Here is a 17304-nt window from a genome sequence, read left to right as displayed (position 1 = left end):
TGTGAGAGTGCGATGTTGGTCTAGTGATGAGTGTGATGTGTGAAAGTGCCATTCTGATCTGTGACCTGTGTGATTTATGAGAGTGCGATGTTGGTCTAGTGACGCATGTGATGTGTGAGAGTGCGATGTTGGTCTAGTGATGTGTGTGTTGTGTGAGAGTGTCATTCTGATCTGTGACCTGTGTGATTTATGAGAGTGCGATGTTAGTCTAGTGACGCATGTGATGTGTGAGAGTGCGATGTTTGTCTAGTGATGTGTGTGTTGTGTGAGAGTGCCATTCTGATCTGTGACCTGGGTGATGTGTGAGAATGCCATTCTGATCTCTAACCTGTGTGATGTGTGAGAGTGCGATGTTGGTCTAGTGATGAGTGTGATGTGTGAGAGTGTCATACTGTTCATGTGACATGTGATGTGTGAGAGAGTTATGTTGGTCTAGTGACGTGTGTGATGTGTGAGAGGTTTGACGGCTTCTGCCACTTGAGTCATTCCGAACAGTTTACGGAAAGTACCGACAGTTGACGAATGGGCTCTGTCTCTCATGTTCACATTCAAACAGCAAACCTTTTCAATATTCGTCACCACTCGCCCCTTTCCGTAACCTCCAGGAAGATTCAGCGTGTCCTGGACTAACAAGAACCGGTCAAGAACGACATGCACAAAGCTCCGCCCCAAAGCGCAGGCAAAATGACTGTTTGTCCTTGCACGACTGATTATCCAGCGATTATCTCCCTTGTCACCATGGTGTTTACAAGTAAACATATTTATGCTGACAAATAATCAAAACAGTATAAACACACGTTGTGAGCACATTTGAACTGGGACAGTTTACATGAAACAGATGCAACAGGATAAATCATCACATTACTACATTCACTGTACACTGGACGATCGATAGTGAATGGACAGATCAAAGCTTTTGTCAACACACGAGGCTCTGTGAGGTTAGTGATAACTCGTTCTATGTGTGACTTACAAAGTATAAATTATAATGCTATTTGTTCACCTGTCATAGCCGGATATTGTTTCAAGTATTATCGTTCTGGGAAGATACAATGCTTGTCCTGGGCCCCGGACAATTAGAAAGCGTGATCTGGGCCCCACAGCGCCAAACGCTCCGGATACACATAGCTCATGAAAGCTCAACCACACGGTACAAGTTGTATACAATTTGTTGCATGCAACAAAATATTTGTGAATCGTTTAGCACGTAAGCACATTTTCTGCATAGGAGTCTAATGGCATAGCTAAACAAAATAAACCCACATCCTGTAATTAAACTGCCTAGTTTTTGCGTCATGATATTGCTATGGGTTATGATATTGCTATAACAACACCCGTGAAGATCCGGGTTAGAACAGGTCTTTAGCAGCCCATGCTTGTCGAAAGAGGCGACTAACGGGATCGGTTGGTAAGGCTTGCTGACTTGGTTGATGCAAGTCATCGTATCCCAACTGCATGGATCGATGCTCATGATATTAATCACTGGATTGTCTGGTCCAGACTCGATTATTTACAGACTGCTGTCATATAGCTGGAATATTTCCAGCTTTGTCAGCGATGTCTCAAGATCGCACTTGTACGTGGCTCAGACCCACGGGGTGATTTTAGGGCTATAAGTATTTCTTTTGAAATAACAACTTCACACAACTCAACCATTTGAAAGTAATGATGTAAATAACGCGAATTATGATTTGCCTACCTAGGCCCCGTGAGATTAAACTGTCACACCTGCAATCAAACTGGGGGCTTCACGATCTTGAAACAACGAGATTTTTACGGTACAAACTCCATTTTGCAACTTTCTGGTTGATCTGCCAATTCAGTTTGTCTCAGCCTCGTGCATAAAAATTGCTATCCAAAGTTTGTTTTTCAAATACTTCCTTAATATTGCACCTGAATTAGTTTTGCAAAGTTTTACACAAAGCTCACAACAAAATACTCCGAAAATGTTGTTCTAATCGTTCACGTTGCAATAACTGCATTGCTGTTAACTGTGTATTAACAATATTGATATGAGAGAATTCTGGATGTGTACGTTTTGCCTGTGCTAGCTCTTTCATGAAAAGGTTTGAAACTTCAGTGCTGATTTCTACACTTGGAATAATTTCTTCAGGAAGGTAGGGATAGAATACCTGCACGGGGACAGATGTCCTCACTGAACGACACCTGCTGAGGGTAGTCACGCCACTTAACCAACTACCATAGTTCACAATCTAACTAACCTATACATTGTATACAATCAGTGAACTAATAACGTACTTAAAACATATGATTAAGTTAACACTTATAAATCTCAGATATGTATCTTTATTTGCTGTGTTAGATATATTAAGTATATGCTCTTGTTTAAACAATTTTTTTTTTTCATCAAATGAAAACAGGCATGATGCCTACCTGTATCTCCAGTACAAATATAAGTGATATATTTCAGTACAACAGGCTATGGACATCAATGGTATAATATAAATGTATAAAATATAAGTACTTCGACAATCTCTTAACTCTTAACTCAATCACTGTCCACACATGACCAGCTGTTCCCAGACAAGCAAAGTGTGGTCAAAGGCAGGTAACTCTGTTCAAATGTGCTGAAGACGCCCTGATTTATATTCACTCTAGTCGACATTCTATGCATAAATTGCTTTAAATATATATAAACTGATAACTGTTTGATGACATTCTAGAAGTTGGTTAGTAGATAACAATACGTACAATTCTATGGATAACAATTTCTATTGTTTATTCCATTTAGCGACGTTTTGATGTAGATTCTGACACCCATACTCAAGCTTGATAAGGGTGTAAGAATCTACATCGAAACGCCACTATATGCAAAAAACAGAAGTGGTTGTCCATAAAGTTGTACGTTTTGTCAAAAACTGATAGATTAACATATCCTTGATTGTGTATCAGTCTTGACGATGTATAATCCAATAAATACGAGAATTAGAAATTAGCCCGATAATCTGGGGATTAGCTTCTTGTTGCAACTGATTGCAATTGAGTGATTATATATAATTAAATATATACAATTGATAGTATAATGTAATTACAACATCATATTTAGTCTTTTGAATTTAATGACCAAGGTTGTCACGTATTGGTCGTTATGACATCTCGAAAGTGAAAATGAAAATCCGCTGATGTTAATATTTTGACGTTTGTGAACTGGACACAAATATAAATTAAATCTTTTTTTTTCAGAAAGCAGCAGAGACAGTAGACAGTAGTCTTAGTGTGTTTTGTTACAAGAACACAAAGCATACTCTTTTACATGGGATGTGGAACGAGTTTTCCTTTAATTCCCCAAGACAGCAATTTCGCACCGACAGTCGAAAAACCGCACATTCGTGAGCAAAACGACAGCGAGAGTTTCAATGCGGACTGCCTTGATAGAGCTGACCATTCCAGCCAAACCACAGAGTTGGTAAACGGTACATCTGGCATTCAGCTGATACAGACCCCAGAGGCACCGGGTCTCCCTCACTCTACCAATCCATCTGATCAGACCCCTTCCCTATCATCCACGATGAGTTCGGATATACCTGCCATCAACGAAGACTGTCTGCAATTGGCTCAGCAGTTAGTCACCAAATACCCTCGGTTAAAGTCTGGGTTCGATGACATCAACTCCTTCATACACGCCCTTGAAGAAGATCCTATGTTGGATACCAAAGGGGAACAGATTCGAATGCTCGCACATAAGTCAATTGGACTTTCATACGTGAACAAGGATGAATCCCACAGACGCGTATTTGCAGAGTACCTGTCCTACACGCGCGCTGCTGATGTCATGTACAAGACGTATAGTTCGTATCTTAAAGCCAGGAAACTTGAGTTCTTGACGGAGAAAGTATCACGAGCACAGCTGACGGAGGAAGGGAGCTACCAATTTATCCGGGAGATGAGGGGGTTGTTGTGGAACTACACTGACGCCAGTGTCCAGTTCTGCGAGAGGGTGTGCGGCAGTGGCCTCCTTCGATATTTTGTGGGGGACCTGAAGGCTATTCTGAAGGAAGCAGGTGACCCTGCGAAAGTAAGTACAGAGCATTTAACATTGCAAACTAATATCAAATTGGCACAGAATCTCACTGTCAATATCTACCAAACTGACAGAATAAAAAATTGTATTCAAGCTGAACACAATTGTAGTAAGGGTGTCGAAAAACAGAGTCAAATTGTAATGCAACCTGATGCAAGATTCCGAGGTAGACACCATTGGTAATATCTAACGAGTCCGCAGGTCATATCAGACTAGTAGCTTAATGTAACATACTAGATTTGGGGGGTAAACAACTAGTCCCTCTAAATTTTCACAAAGTGGACTAATGTCCGTGTCTATCACTTAGAGTATGCAATCTTTGTAGGAGGAAATTGATCTGTTCTTTTAATTCAAGTGTTAAATGATACTTCAACTGTATTATATCCGAAGTAAGACCCTATACAACCAATGAAATATTGGCAAAACAGTAGTAAGACTAATTATATAGAGGTTATTCCATGTGCCGAGTGAAATAGCATGTTTCTCTTATCGAGTGGCGAGGAAAAGGAGATAAAAGAGGAAAAAGAGTGGCTACTATGCTACTGGTGAAAATATCTCTTCCCCCCGTCATTCGATGAGACAAACATAATATTTCACTCAACACATGGGATATCCTATTTTTTAAATACTTTTACCGGAAAATTAAATTATTTCATTAAAAATGTAAAGACTAGAAACGTAAATTATCTCTATCGAAGACACAGGGACGTTTCACCACTCCGTGTAATTAATTGCTAAAAAGAAGTTTTCGTGATGCAAAATCTTAAAAAAATATGAAAAAAGTAACAAAATATACTTGATAATAAAATGGAACAATACATTAGATATGATTATAAACAAAATCATCTTCAACGAAAAATATTCTTGAAATCTACGAGACAGCTTTTTGAAGCAAAAGAATACACGCTTGTCAAAGTAACAAAAAGTTATCTTTGCGACACGAACAGCCTCGATTAATGAGTTAAATAATAACTTTACAGTTTATACCGAACTATTTTCAAAAGACTAACAAACGGTCAGAAGCGATATTAACTCCATAAATGACTATCTGCCATTATATTGCCTTGTCCCCGCAGAACTAAGGTTAAAAGGAAGTCAACAGTTGGTGTCAGGGATGAGAGGAGATACTTTGCGGGGAGGTAGCTTTTGTACGATACTTCCCTCAGCGTGCTCTGTTCCCAGTAGTGGAATATCAAACGTTAGTTTTCACTGCAATGGAAAAATCACTTTTCTCAACTTCAGAAAACCCAGTCTTTGACACCGAAGTATAAAAAACTATACTTGCCAGACAATTGTGTGTCAGTGTTAACGATTTGTTCTGTATATACGATCTGTCGTGTATCCATGTTGGCAGTCTGTTGCGTATCCATGTTGACAGTCTGTTGTGTGTTTGTGGTGAAAGTCTGTTGTGTGTCTGTGTTGACAGTCTATTGTGTGTCTGTGTTGACGGTCTGTTGTGTGTATGTGTAGACAGTCTGTTGTGTCTCTGTGTTGACAGTCTGTTGTGTGTATGTGTAGACAGTCTATTGTGTGTATGTGTTGACAGTCTGCTGTGTCTCTGTGTTGACAATCTGTTGTGTGTTTGTGTTGACAGTCTGTTGTGTCTCTGTTTTGACAATCTGTTGTGTCTCTGTGTTGACAGTCTGTTGTGTGTATGTGTTGACAGTCTGTTGTGTGTATGTGTTGACAGTCTGTTGTGTCTCTGTGTTGACAGTCTGTTGTGTGTCTGTGTTGACAGTCTGTTGTGTGTCTGTGTTGACAGTCTGTTGTGTGTATGTGTTGACTGTCTGTTGTGTCTCTGTGTTGACAGTCTGTTGTGTGTATGTGTTGACAATCTGTTGTGTATCCGTATTGACAATCTGTTGTGTCTCTGTGTTGACAGTCTGTTGTGTCTCTGTGTTGACAGTCTGTTGTGTCTCTGTGTTGACAATCTGTTGTGTGTCTGTGTTGACAGTATGTTGTGTGTCTGTGTTGACAGTCTGTTGTGTCTCTGTGTTGACAGTCTGTTGTGTCTCTGTGTTGACAGTCTGTTGTGTCTGTGTTGACAGTCTATTGTGTGTATGTGTTGACAGTCTGTTGTGCGTATGTGTTGACAGTCTGTTGTGTGTATGTGTTGACAGTCTGTTGTGTGTATGTATTGAGAGTCTGTTGTGTGTCTGTGTTAACAGTCTGCTGTGTCTCTGTGTTGACAATCTGTTGTGTGTTTGTGTTGACAGTCTGTTGTGTCTCTGTGTTGACAATCTGTTGTGTCTCTGTGTTGACAGTCTGTTGTGTGTATGTGTTGACAGTCTGTTGTGTGTATGTGTTAACAGTCTGTTGTGTCTCTGTGTTGACAGTCTGTTGTGTGTCTGTGTTGACAGTCTGTTGTGTGTCTGTGTTGACAGTCTGTTGTGTGTATGTGTTGACTGTCTGTTGTGTCTCTGTGTTGACAGTCTGTTGTGTGTATGTGTTGACAATCTGTTGTGTATCCGTATTGACAATCTGTTGTGTCTCTGTGTTGACAGTCTGTTGTGTCTCTGTGTTGACAATCTGTTGTGTGTCTGTGTTGACAGTATGTTGTGTGTCTGTGTTGACAGTCTGTTGTGTCTCTGTGTTGACAGTCTGTTGTGTCCCTGTGTTGACAGTCTGTTGTGTGTCTGTGTTGACAGTCTGTTGTGTGTATGTGTTGACAGTCTGTTGTGCGTATGTGTTGACAGTCTGTTGTGTGTATGTGTTGACAGTCTGTTGTGTGTATGTATTGAGAGTCTGTTGTGTGTCTGTGTTGACAGTCTGTTGTGTGTATGTGTTGACAGTCTGTTGCGTGTCTGTGTTGACAGTCTGTTGTGTCTCTGTGTTGACAGTCTGTTGTGTGTATGTATTGACAGTCTGTTGTGTGTCTGTGTTGACAGTCTGTTGTGTGTCTGTGTTGACAGTCTGTTGTGTGTATGTGTTGACAGTCTGTTGTGTCTCTGTGTTGACAGTCTGTTGTGTCTCTGTGTTGACAGTCTGTTGTGTGTCTGTGTTGACAGTCTGTTGTGTGTATGTGTTGACAGTCTGTTGTGTATCCATGTTGACAGTCTGTTGTGTGTATGTGTTGACAGTCTGTTGTGTGTATGTGTTGACAGTCTGTTGTGTGTCTGTGTTGACAATCTGTTGTGTCTCTGTGTTGATAGTCTGTTGTGTGTCTGTGTTGACAGTCTGTTGTGTGTATGTGTTGACAGTCTGTTGTGCGTATGTGTTGACAGTCTGTTGTGTGTATGTGTTGACAGTCTGTTGTGTGTATGTATTGAGAGTCTGTTGTGTGTCTGTGTTGACAGTCTGTTGTGTGTATGTGTTGACAGTCTGTTGCGTGTCTGTGTTGACAGTCTGTTGTGTCTCTGTGTTGACAGTCTGTTGTGTGTATGTATTGACAGTCTGTTGTGTGTCTGTGTTGACAGTCTGTTGTGTGTCTGTGTTGACAGTCTGTTGTGTGTATGTGTTGACAGTCTGTTGTGTCTCTGTGTTGACAGTCTGTTGTGTCTCTGTGTTGACAGTCTGTTGTGTGTCTGTGTTGACAGTCTGTTGTGTGTATGTGTTGACAGTCTGTTGTGTATCCATGTTGACAGTCTGTTGTGTGTATGTGTTGACAGTCTGTTGTGTGTATGTGTTGACAGTCTGTTGTGTGTCTGTGTTGACAATCTGTTGTGTCTCTGTGTTGATAGTCTGTTGTGTATCTGTGTTGATAGTCTGTTGTGTGTCTGTGTTGACAGTCTGTTGTGTGTATGTGTTGACAGTCTGTTGTGTGTATGTGTTGACAGTCTGTTGTGTGTCTGTGTTGACAGTCTGTTGTTGTATCCATGTTGACAGTCTGTTGTTTCTGTTTTGACAGTCTGTTTTGTGTCTGTGTATCTGTCTGTGTTGAGAGTGTGTTGGGTGTATGTGTTGACAGTCTGTTGTGTATCTATGTTGACGGTTTGTTGTGTGTCTGTGTGGACAGTCTGTTGTGTACCTGTCTGTTGTGTGTACAGTCTGGACAGTCTGTTGTGTATCTGTCTGTGAGGACAGTCTGTTGTGTCTCTGTGTTGACGGTCTGTTGTGTATCTGTGTTGACAGTCTGTTGTGTCTCTGTGTTGACGGTCTGTTGTGTATCTGTGTTGACAGTCTATTGTTCATCCTTGTTTTGCAGGTGTCCGCAACTGACCCAATGTTCCGGTCTGCTAGGGGCATCCTCCACAACTGCTCCAACAACCCCGTCACCCGCCAACCCATCAGGGAACTGGGGACAGTGTCTGTAGCCATGGCCTATCTTAAAGGTGACGCCCCAGGTGAGTGGGACAAACAGGAATGAAATGATGCAATAGATAACTTATATTTCTGTATATTCCTGAAGCTATACAAAAAGGTAAATTGATAATGTTACCTCCCAAATATATAATATTAATTCCTGTTGGCGTGAAGATCAGCCTTAAAGTTGGTCTTCAGAACCTATTCTTGTCGTCAGAGGCGACAAACGGTATCGGGTGGTCAGGCTCTGTGACATGGTTGATGCATGGACCGTATCCCAATTGCACAGATCGATGCCCTTGATGTTAATCCCTTGATTGCCTGGCCCAGACTCATTTATTGACAGACCGTCGTCATATAGCTGGAATATTTTGAGTGAGTTTTAAACAACAAACAAACTAAAGACTATGCTGAGCGTGTGTATTTTCTGGACTGCTGCACATGCAGCACATAATGTTCCCATAAGGTACCACAGGGTTCTGGGCATAAATCATGTGCTGTACTGTCAAATGTGAGTCAGTTCTTTCAAACAACAAAGATCTGCGTCAACCAAATAATAACTAACTCTCCCAATCCGTTAGTGACAAATCATCAATATCATCAACTGGGGGACACATTGGCACTAGATTGGGAGAATGGAGATTCCCCGCTTTGCCAGATAGGATCGTATTCTCAAAGGCATTTGATGTTACTTTTTTAGGTTAAATCGTGTACCATAGTACCCGCTTCACAAACCAACGAGAGTACATTTACTGCTACATACATACACCTTATTATAAATCAACGATGTTGCACTTAGATGCGTTTTATTGAACTACTTAATCTGACTTCAACCAAAGTATGTTGTGTTATTCAATATGAAAGGGACGTCCAGACCCAGCCATCAGTAATACATTGCTTCTGTCATCCTGTCTGTCTGTCATTGAATTTTCAACAGAGATGAAAATGATGCTTCTCCTGCTGCTGGCGAACATAATCGACGAGGATGACAATAAAGCTCTACTAGCAGACAGTACCGTCTTTACCATTATGTTAAACATGATAATGTATGCATGGAAAGATAAACGTCATCGTTGCAACGGCTTCTCCGCGTCTGAGCTGATTGTTGGACTCACTGGACTGGCGAAGAACGACGACAATAAGAAGATCCTCACAGAGAAGGGAGCGATCCCTGTGTTGATGACTGTCATGCAGGAAGGATCAGATGACGAGCGAGAGAAGGCTGTTCAGTGTGTTTGGGAGCTTGCTTTCGATAAGGAAAATCAGCGAATATTTGTGGTAGGTCGTTAAAGTGAAATTTGTCAAGGATTAACGTCACTTTCCCTACAGTTATGCATATCAACAGAGTATAGTCTTTACTACGAAAGTATCCTTTAACCTTTTCTTAGAAGAATGACACGTGGTATTGTAACCTAGTGGTTAAAGCTTTTAGCTCGTCGAAGACCCGGGTTCGATTCCTCACATGGCCTGAAATCGTGAAGCCAATTTCTGGTCGTGAAATGGGTGTTGTATGCCTCACAGGGGCGTCAACACTACGCCATTATCCAACCAATAATTATTTTGAATTGATATTTCAGTGATATGATAAGGATTTTAATCTGTTTTAGCAATATTCTAAAATATTACGAGATTTGACACCAAATATTTACCAGTCTGGGGAATCGAACCTGAGATTTGGCGTGACGGTTGTTTCGCCAGCACAATCTACAATAACGTTTTTTGTTTGTATCTATTCTGTTGTTGCTTGTGTTTTAAGGAAAACGCTGAACTGATGGCGATACTGAGGAAAATGAACGAATCACAAAACAATAAGAAACTGTCCAAGGTTGTCGGGGGCGCTCTGTGGGCCATCACACAGGAGGAGAAGCAAGAGAACCAGAGTATGGGAACGACCATGTCATATTTTTTTGGACATTTTTTTTAACCCTGTTTTGTTCCGAAAAATACTGCGAAAATATAGTGTTTTTTCTCAGGTTTGTATGTGCGTGCGTGCTTGCTTGTGTGTGTTTGTTTCTTTAAAAAAAACACCACATTATTTACTACCGATAAAAAAACAACTTGCATAATATAAAATAATGAAATAATATAATTTGCCTTCAGGTCCGTTACTGAAAAAAAGAAACTGTTTACTGAAAATTTCGGATGTCCAGATAAAAAATAAATAAAATTAAATTGTTACGCTTCCCCTTTCACAGAAAACATGCGTGTTTTGTAGCAGTGGCCGTAAAAATATTCTTTGGCCCTCATTCTCCCAAGTTGTTAAATGGTGCGTAACATGATACCACACGCTTTCGTGTAACTTGTCTGGAGTTATGGAGTTATATTTTGACTGGACATACGAGTTTATGCATAGTCCAATGAAACTCGCGTAAAGAAATCGACATCCGATTCGTAATCTGAGGTGCAGATTTCGGTCCATTTCAGGATTTGCAAATCACGTGTACCGTTAACTTTGCGTCAACAGACATTTTACAAATCTTTTCATGTTTTTAATCAAGGTCCTCACGTTATTTGAAGACCCACATTATTACAAATATAGATCTTGATTATCGATCAGATAACTGGGCACCGCCATTTCGTTTCGAGCCAAAATAAGTGATATGAGAGGTAGAATCTGATTGGTCAATAGAAGGATATAGAAGGGACATAACTCGTAATATCCACTGGTGGAGCAACGATCGAGCACAGAAATTCCAGCCTAAATCGGCAAGGTGGAAACTGGACGTTTACAGTCAGTTAACGCCCTTGCCTCTGGAAGATGCCAGGGGCTCTTCTCTAACATTCAACTGTCACCCCTGAAACTGAAATCTGTTTAAAGTGAGGCTAAAGTCACGAAGCGTGAGAGTTCGTCAATGTTTATGAAGAATGTATTCCCCTTTCATTTCGAGCAGAACTTAAGAAGAAAGATGCAATCAAGAAGGGCGAAATTGTGCAGGTTGCAGGCCACGTTATGATCAGTTATCAGTGGGCGGACCAGAAAATGCTTATCAAGGTATGTTTCTTGTTATACTTCGACATGAAATAAATGTAATCGCTGAACTAAATACATGATTATGGTGTCTTTTGGGGGCTCGGATGAGCCAGTCGTCTAAGGCACTGTAATTCGCTGTGTGGAGTTCTGTCCCTTTGACAAGCCAAAACCTATTGACATTAATCGAATCCCGATTTTCCCTAATCATATTTCTACCTTACTGATGGGTTAAAAGAGCGTGGTATACGTCTAAGACCAGTGCCACTTTCCTTCCACGTCAATCTGACGGTGAAATACTGTTCAAAGCAGCGTTAAACCAAACTCACTCACTTTCGTCGCACCATATGTTGTTCCATATTAAAGAACACATACTCTGGTAAATTACAGTGCAAAACGTTGATCCCACAAAAGAACGCGCTTAAATCAAACTCTTCATGCCATTAGAAGCTTACGAATCTTGTAAACACATCGATTGATCATTTCTAAGGTTATCTAAATCATATGCCTGTGTTTAAGGTAAAGGAGTTTATGAAAAAACACAACTTTAAGGTTTGGATGGACATCGACAACATGGAGGGCTCCACACTGCAGGCGATGGCGGAGGCCGTGCAGAATGCGTCTGTGGTGTTGGTGTGTATGTCGGAGAGATACAAGCTGAGCCAGAACTGCAGATCAGGTGGGACGACAACACTTGTTTCAGTGTTATTTCTAGTTGATAGGGATTGGCCTGTGCGACACAATATTCAGACCAGTATTAATGGTTAAACAGCGAGAGGTTGGGATATGAACAAATGAAGTTTACGTTATGCTGAAATCAGCAGTTTTTGAATTATCCTAGGATGCTTACAAGTATCGACACGGGTTGCCAAGTTGGCTAATGCACCACAGAACTGCATCTCTTTCTCCTATGAAACCCACGAGGGGCGGTCGGGTAGCCTAGTGGTTAAAGCGTTCTCTCGTCACGCCGAAGACCCGGGTTCGATTCCCGACATAGGTACAATTGGTGAAGGTGAAGCCCATTTCTGGTGTCCCCCGCCGTGATATTGCTGGAATGCTGCTTAAAGCGGCGTACAACCACACTCACTCAGAAACCCATGCTCGTGGGTTCGAATCTCAGATTAGACCTTATAAGGTTGATTTGTGAGCATCACATCTGGTGAGTTTCAGTGAAGTGGCAAACATCGAAGATCAGAATCTCCTCAGGTTTTCCTAGCTGGCATAGAGTGATAAAACTCAAATACTCTTCAAAGCAGCTTTAGATCCAATTCACTACCTACAAATAATCGAGTTTAGTCCATACATACCAGTTGGTAACGAGTAATAAGGTAGATGATATACTTCCTCACTAAGTCGTAGTGACATGCCTGTGTAAGATCTAACACCCTTATGAATCAAGTGATGATGGAGTGAGCCTTTCTGGTCTAATCCTTGAAGGGACAGTTACCGATCTTATCATTGAGGGGCAGTTATTTTCGGACTATTCCAAGACTCGCTAAATACAATGTTTGTTCCTAATACAGGATATTTACCATCCCCCCACACACCTCTATGTATCACATTAAATCTGACACAAACGAATTCACATTACAGAAGCTGAGTATGCCTTTGACCTCCGGAAACCCATCATACCTCTCGTTCTCCAGAGAGGCTACAAGCCCGATGGCTGGCTGGGATTGATTAAAGGGGCAAAACTCTTCTTCGACTTCAGTGGAAAATACCCTTTTGACCAGAAAGCATCGGAGTTGATAAAAGAATTGGGTGTTCGGGGCAAGGCTGGATCATCAACCGATAGCATTGACGTGAGTGACAGCATATTGGAGGACGCGTTGACTGATTAGACATTTAGTCTGCAATCATATTTCCTTAAGCTGCCTTAACGGTTTTATTCACATCTGACAAAGTAAACCTTTCTGGGGTTTAATAGTTCAAAGCAGGTCTAAGTTTCATATTTCACACTGAAAAATGAACGACAACTCGAGCCAACCTGACGTACTTGAAAGCTGCATGCCCTGATTAAAAATATATGGTAATGCCCCAAAACTCACGGAAGTAACTATTTCTTCACTTTGAACGTTTGAACTGATCCCTAAAGGAGAAAGAAGTTTGAAAATTTTATCTTTGATCTTTTCGAATAATACAAAATACCACATTCATGCGTGTTGTCAGTAAAGTGGTTTGAGTTTCGAATTTTCGTGATAGTCGTAGTTGTGAGCTAGACTAACACTGCATCAGTGTACCCTTCCCTGACAAAGGACACGTGGATGCAGCTGGTTAGGATTAGCGCTGTAAACTTTGTCATGACATTGATACAGTGAAACCTGGTAACTCTGGAAACCTCGTGTTCCGGACGATTCTGTCAGGAGCGTGTACACAAAATATTACTCTGAAACGATGATTCTGGTAATCTAGATATTTGTTAATCGTGACAAGTTCACTGGAGCTGCACCGTCCGGATTATCGGGGTTTCATTGTACACAGCTTCTGTTTACATAACTTATTACAACAGATTTCATCAACTTGTTATTAGGGGGAGACAACTGCAATTGTGAAGTCTCAACCAGCTGATGCTGCACGGGGTGCCGATGGTATCGCAAACTGGTCAAACAAAGACGTTCACAATTGGCTTTGTAAAATGAGCTTGGACAAGTAAGTGGTTGATAAAAAGTTTACAAAATTATAATATTTAATCTTTGTCGTCCTCTCCGTTGATGAACCCCGGTGCGTCATATTAAGTGATATATATGACAGGCTATAATTTCGATTTGATTCGGGGCAGATTTGCGGCCCATAGTTGTTCCAGAGCCTGTTGTGGATTCCCCTGAAAGTGGGTTACACCAAAGTGGTAAACGTCATGTGGAACTATATTCCCAACAGTACTGTAACACCAAACTCACTCATTCAGTATGTTTCACGCACCCCTGATCAACAAGTTGGACGTGTTGTGGTTCTATCCAGATCCGAGATCATTGAAGTGAATGCATTAGATAGGTGTCTACGTTTCAGAATATTTCTGCTTTGTTTTTGTTTCCTTGGTCAAAGGTCATTTCTTTGTTTTTTCAGACAATCCTCGTTGAAAAGTCTCACCGGAAAGCAATTGATGTTTCTCCGTAAGATCTCATACAAGGTAAGCAGCTGAATATATTGAAGTGGCTATTACAAAAACACAAAATTCATAATATTAAAATGCGACGCTCTTCCTACGTCGTGTATTATCTAAAATGTGGTATCCTTGTCTTATATAATATTCATTTTCTCATGACAAATGATCTGTGAACATTTGAGGTAAACTGATCTTTAAATGGGTGACCTAATACTCTCATACAACATTGTTGTTATTTTTATGATTACTATTTAAAAAGTTCAAATTGGAATTCTTCCTTGTCGTCATTGTGTTATTAATACAAATTAATTTTAAATCACGTATTTAGAAAGAGCATTTCAGGTGTGACTTCCTAGTTGTTCCAATACTTGTTAAATCAAGATCGTGTAAAATAGCTGAGTATAGTCTTTTCTTCGTGATTTCTTCACATTTGAGTCAGGAGTTCTAAACGTCGACGCCAGGGAATGATTAGTTTTATTTATCTGCCGAAACAGATTCAATTGGGCATAAATGTCAAAATTGCGACAAAACTTATGTGAATGGATCACTGACCATGATGAAACCAGGTGGTCGCATGAAGGGTAATGTTGCGAAATGTCCTTCTCTACTGTCAGCACCCAACACACACAAAAACAGTTGGTGTTTGTTGCCCAACGCCACACCCGGCAATATTCATGCCATATGACGGTGGCCTGAAAACAATCGAGTCTGGACCAGACAATCCAGAGATCGGTATCATGAACAGGGCTCCAGCGCCACTCTGTCAACCTACTCATGACATGACCACTCTATCCATTAAAGTTGTGTAAAAGCAATCATGTCACAATCACAGTAACGTTAGCCTTTGAGTCTTTATTAAAACACGGAGCGAGTCTGACTACCTGATACCGTTAGTCGCCTCTTACGACAAGCATAGTCGCCCTTTACGACAAGCATGGGTCTTGAAGACCTATTCTACCCCGCAGCTTCACACGGACATTTAGAAGATTCACATGGATCGATTATAGCTAAATGATAACGTTCTTTTTTTTTACAGGCACCAGAATTCTTCTACAATTACATCAAGACTGACCTGCAGTTGAGAAATTTGGAAGACTTGATGACCTTTAGCGAGGCTGTGGAGAATTTGTAACAGACCTTGCAACACACTTAATATGCATTACCTGAATCAATACTCGAGCAGGGAACACTAGCAAGATGACTGTATCTAATCTTTGTTCGTGCTCAGGTGCAAACAAAGGAACATATACTCGAGCAGCGATAACTCGACACGTCGACATAACAATACGACTGCATACTGGACACACTATTCATCAGGTCACTGAATCAACATTCGGGCAGAGGAACTCGACATGTCGACATTACAATATAGCGTGTCGCTCGGTTCCGACATGTTAGGGTGTGAACAAAGTACGAACTACCAGAACTGGTGCAGGAGTAACTCGACGTGTCGAAATTACCATACTGCGTTCGATTAATCATCCGTTGTGTCGAGATGTAATCACAAGACGAACGATCATACTTTGAGCAATGTCGACATGTCAAATAACAGTACAGCAGGACGCCGTTGACGCCTACTACAGTGGATCTCCTCGAAAAACGGGGTATTTTTAGCCTTATGAAGTCTCCACTTCGTCACCAAGTCATGTAGAATGTCAAACATAAATGTATTATACATGATGAGTGGCATCATATTTCTTGCGATCTGCGGGGCGATGGGGTTTGTCAGGTGGTCACACCGTTTACATACGACACCGATGACCCGGGTTCGAATCATCACATGGATGAAATGTGTCACACACATTCTTGGCGTATCAATTGTTGTTGCATAACTTAACGTGGCATACAATCCTACACACTCTGACACACTGATGTAACTTGCAAGCTCGGAGGTTCACACGGTTAAACCAGCGATTTTAAATCTTTCACACTTCAATGAACCCATCCAAACTGACGTTCAATTCTTAATTGCATAACTTAAAGTGGCATACAACCCTACACACTCTGACACACTGATGTAACTTTGCCTGTATTGGGCATACATCTGTCAAAAACAAGCGTATCTAGTTGCCATGAGTTACAAACCCTCTAAGACAGTTAAGATTGCCTGATATGTTAGGTCATATGGACTTCTTTCATGAACAAACGTATCATTTGTTTGTTTGTTTGTTGTTGAACGCCGTTGTTTTGACGACGGGTTGTAATTAATCTGGGCCAGACGAGCCAGTGATTGATATCATGAGCATCGATCCACGCAGTTGGGATACGATGACATGCATCAACCAAGTCAGCGAGCCTGACTACCTGATCCAGTTAGTCGCCTCTTACGACAAGCATAATCGCCTTTTACGGCAAGCATGGGTTCTTGAAAACCTATTCTACCCCGGATCTTCACGAAAGTACAAACCTATCAATGTAGATAGGAATTAAATAATTTTGATAATTTACTTTATCCATTACAACAGATAACAACTTCTGAGAATAGTTGCTTCTCAAATTGCAACAGGTTTGAGTGTGTTATACTCAGAGTGTGCACACTCTGAATTAACACTTTACCAAATTCGAAACACTTTTAGACATGTGCATATATAATTATATGTACACTTGAAAATTATGACGAATTTAATATTGACACCAAGAGACACAATGATATAAGAGAGAGAGAGAGAGAGAGAGAGAGAGAGAGAGAGAGAGAGAGAGAGAGAGAGAGAGCGCACGCACATCACATCACAACACACAGACTAGGCTTGACTAGACACTTAACTACAACAGGACTTATGTTGCCTGTATACATTATAATACTATACCTATCTTAAAGTATTCAAATACGTAAAGTATGTTAAAAGACAATATAGTTACCATTTGTAACGATTATCATGAAGTTTACGCTTGAACACGTTGTAGATGAGTTAAGTCAAAATCTGTTAAATCTAAATTAAAATGAGAAAA

The 17304-nt window shown here is 40.8% G+C and overlaps 1 protein-coding gene across 1 annotated transcript; it reads left to right on the top strand.

Annotated features, from left to right (window-relative positions):
* Positions 1-812: 812 nt before the first annotated feature.
* LOC139465220 (uncharacterized) lies at positions 813-15986 on the top strand. Its single transcript, XM_071246896.1, has 11 exons — positions 813-941; positions 3205-4036; positions 8187-8325; positions 9222-9562; positions 10041-10164; positions 11176-11276; positions 11772-11931; positions 12846-13054; positions 13783-13901; positions 14316-14379; positions 15392-15986. The coding sequence occupies exons 2-11, from the start codon at positions 3275-3277 to the stop codon at positions 15485-15487; spliced, it is 2115 nt and encodes a 704-aa protein (XP_071102997.1). The 5' UTR covers positions 813-941; positions 3205-3274; the 3' UTR covers positions 15488-15986.
* The last annotated feature ends 1318 nt before the right edge of the window (positions 15987-17304 follow it).

Source organism: Haliotis cracherodii, unplaced genomic scaffold, assembly GCF_022045235.1.
Source record: "Haliotis cracherodii isolate W230 unplaced genomic scaffold, xgHalCrac1.p SCAF_1, whole genome shotgun sequence".
Lineage (NCBI taxonomy): Eukaryota > Metazoa > Mollusca > Gastropoda > Lepetellida > Haliotidae > Haliotis > Haliotis cracherodii.
The sequence above is the reverse complement of the archived record's forward strand: the minus strand, read 5'-3'. Positions and strand labels throughout refer to the sequence as shown.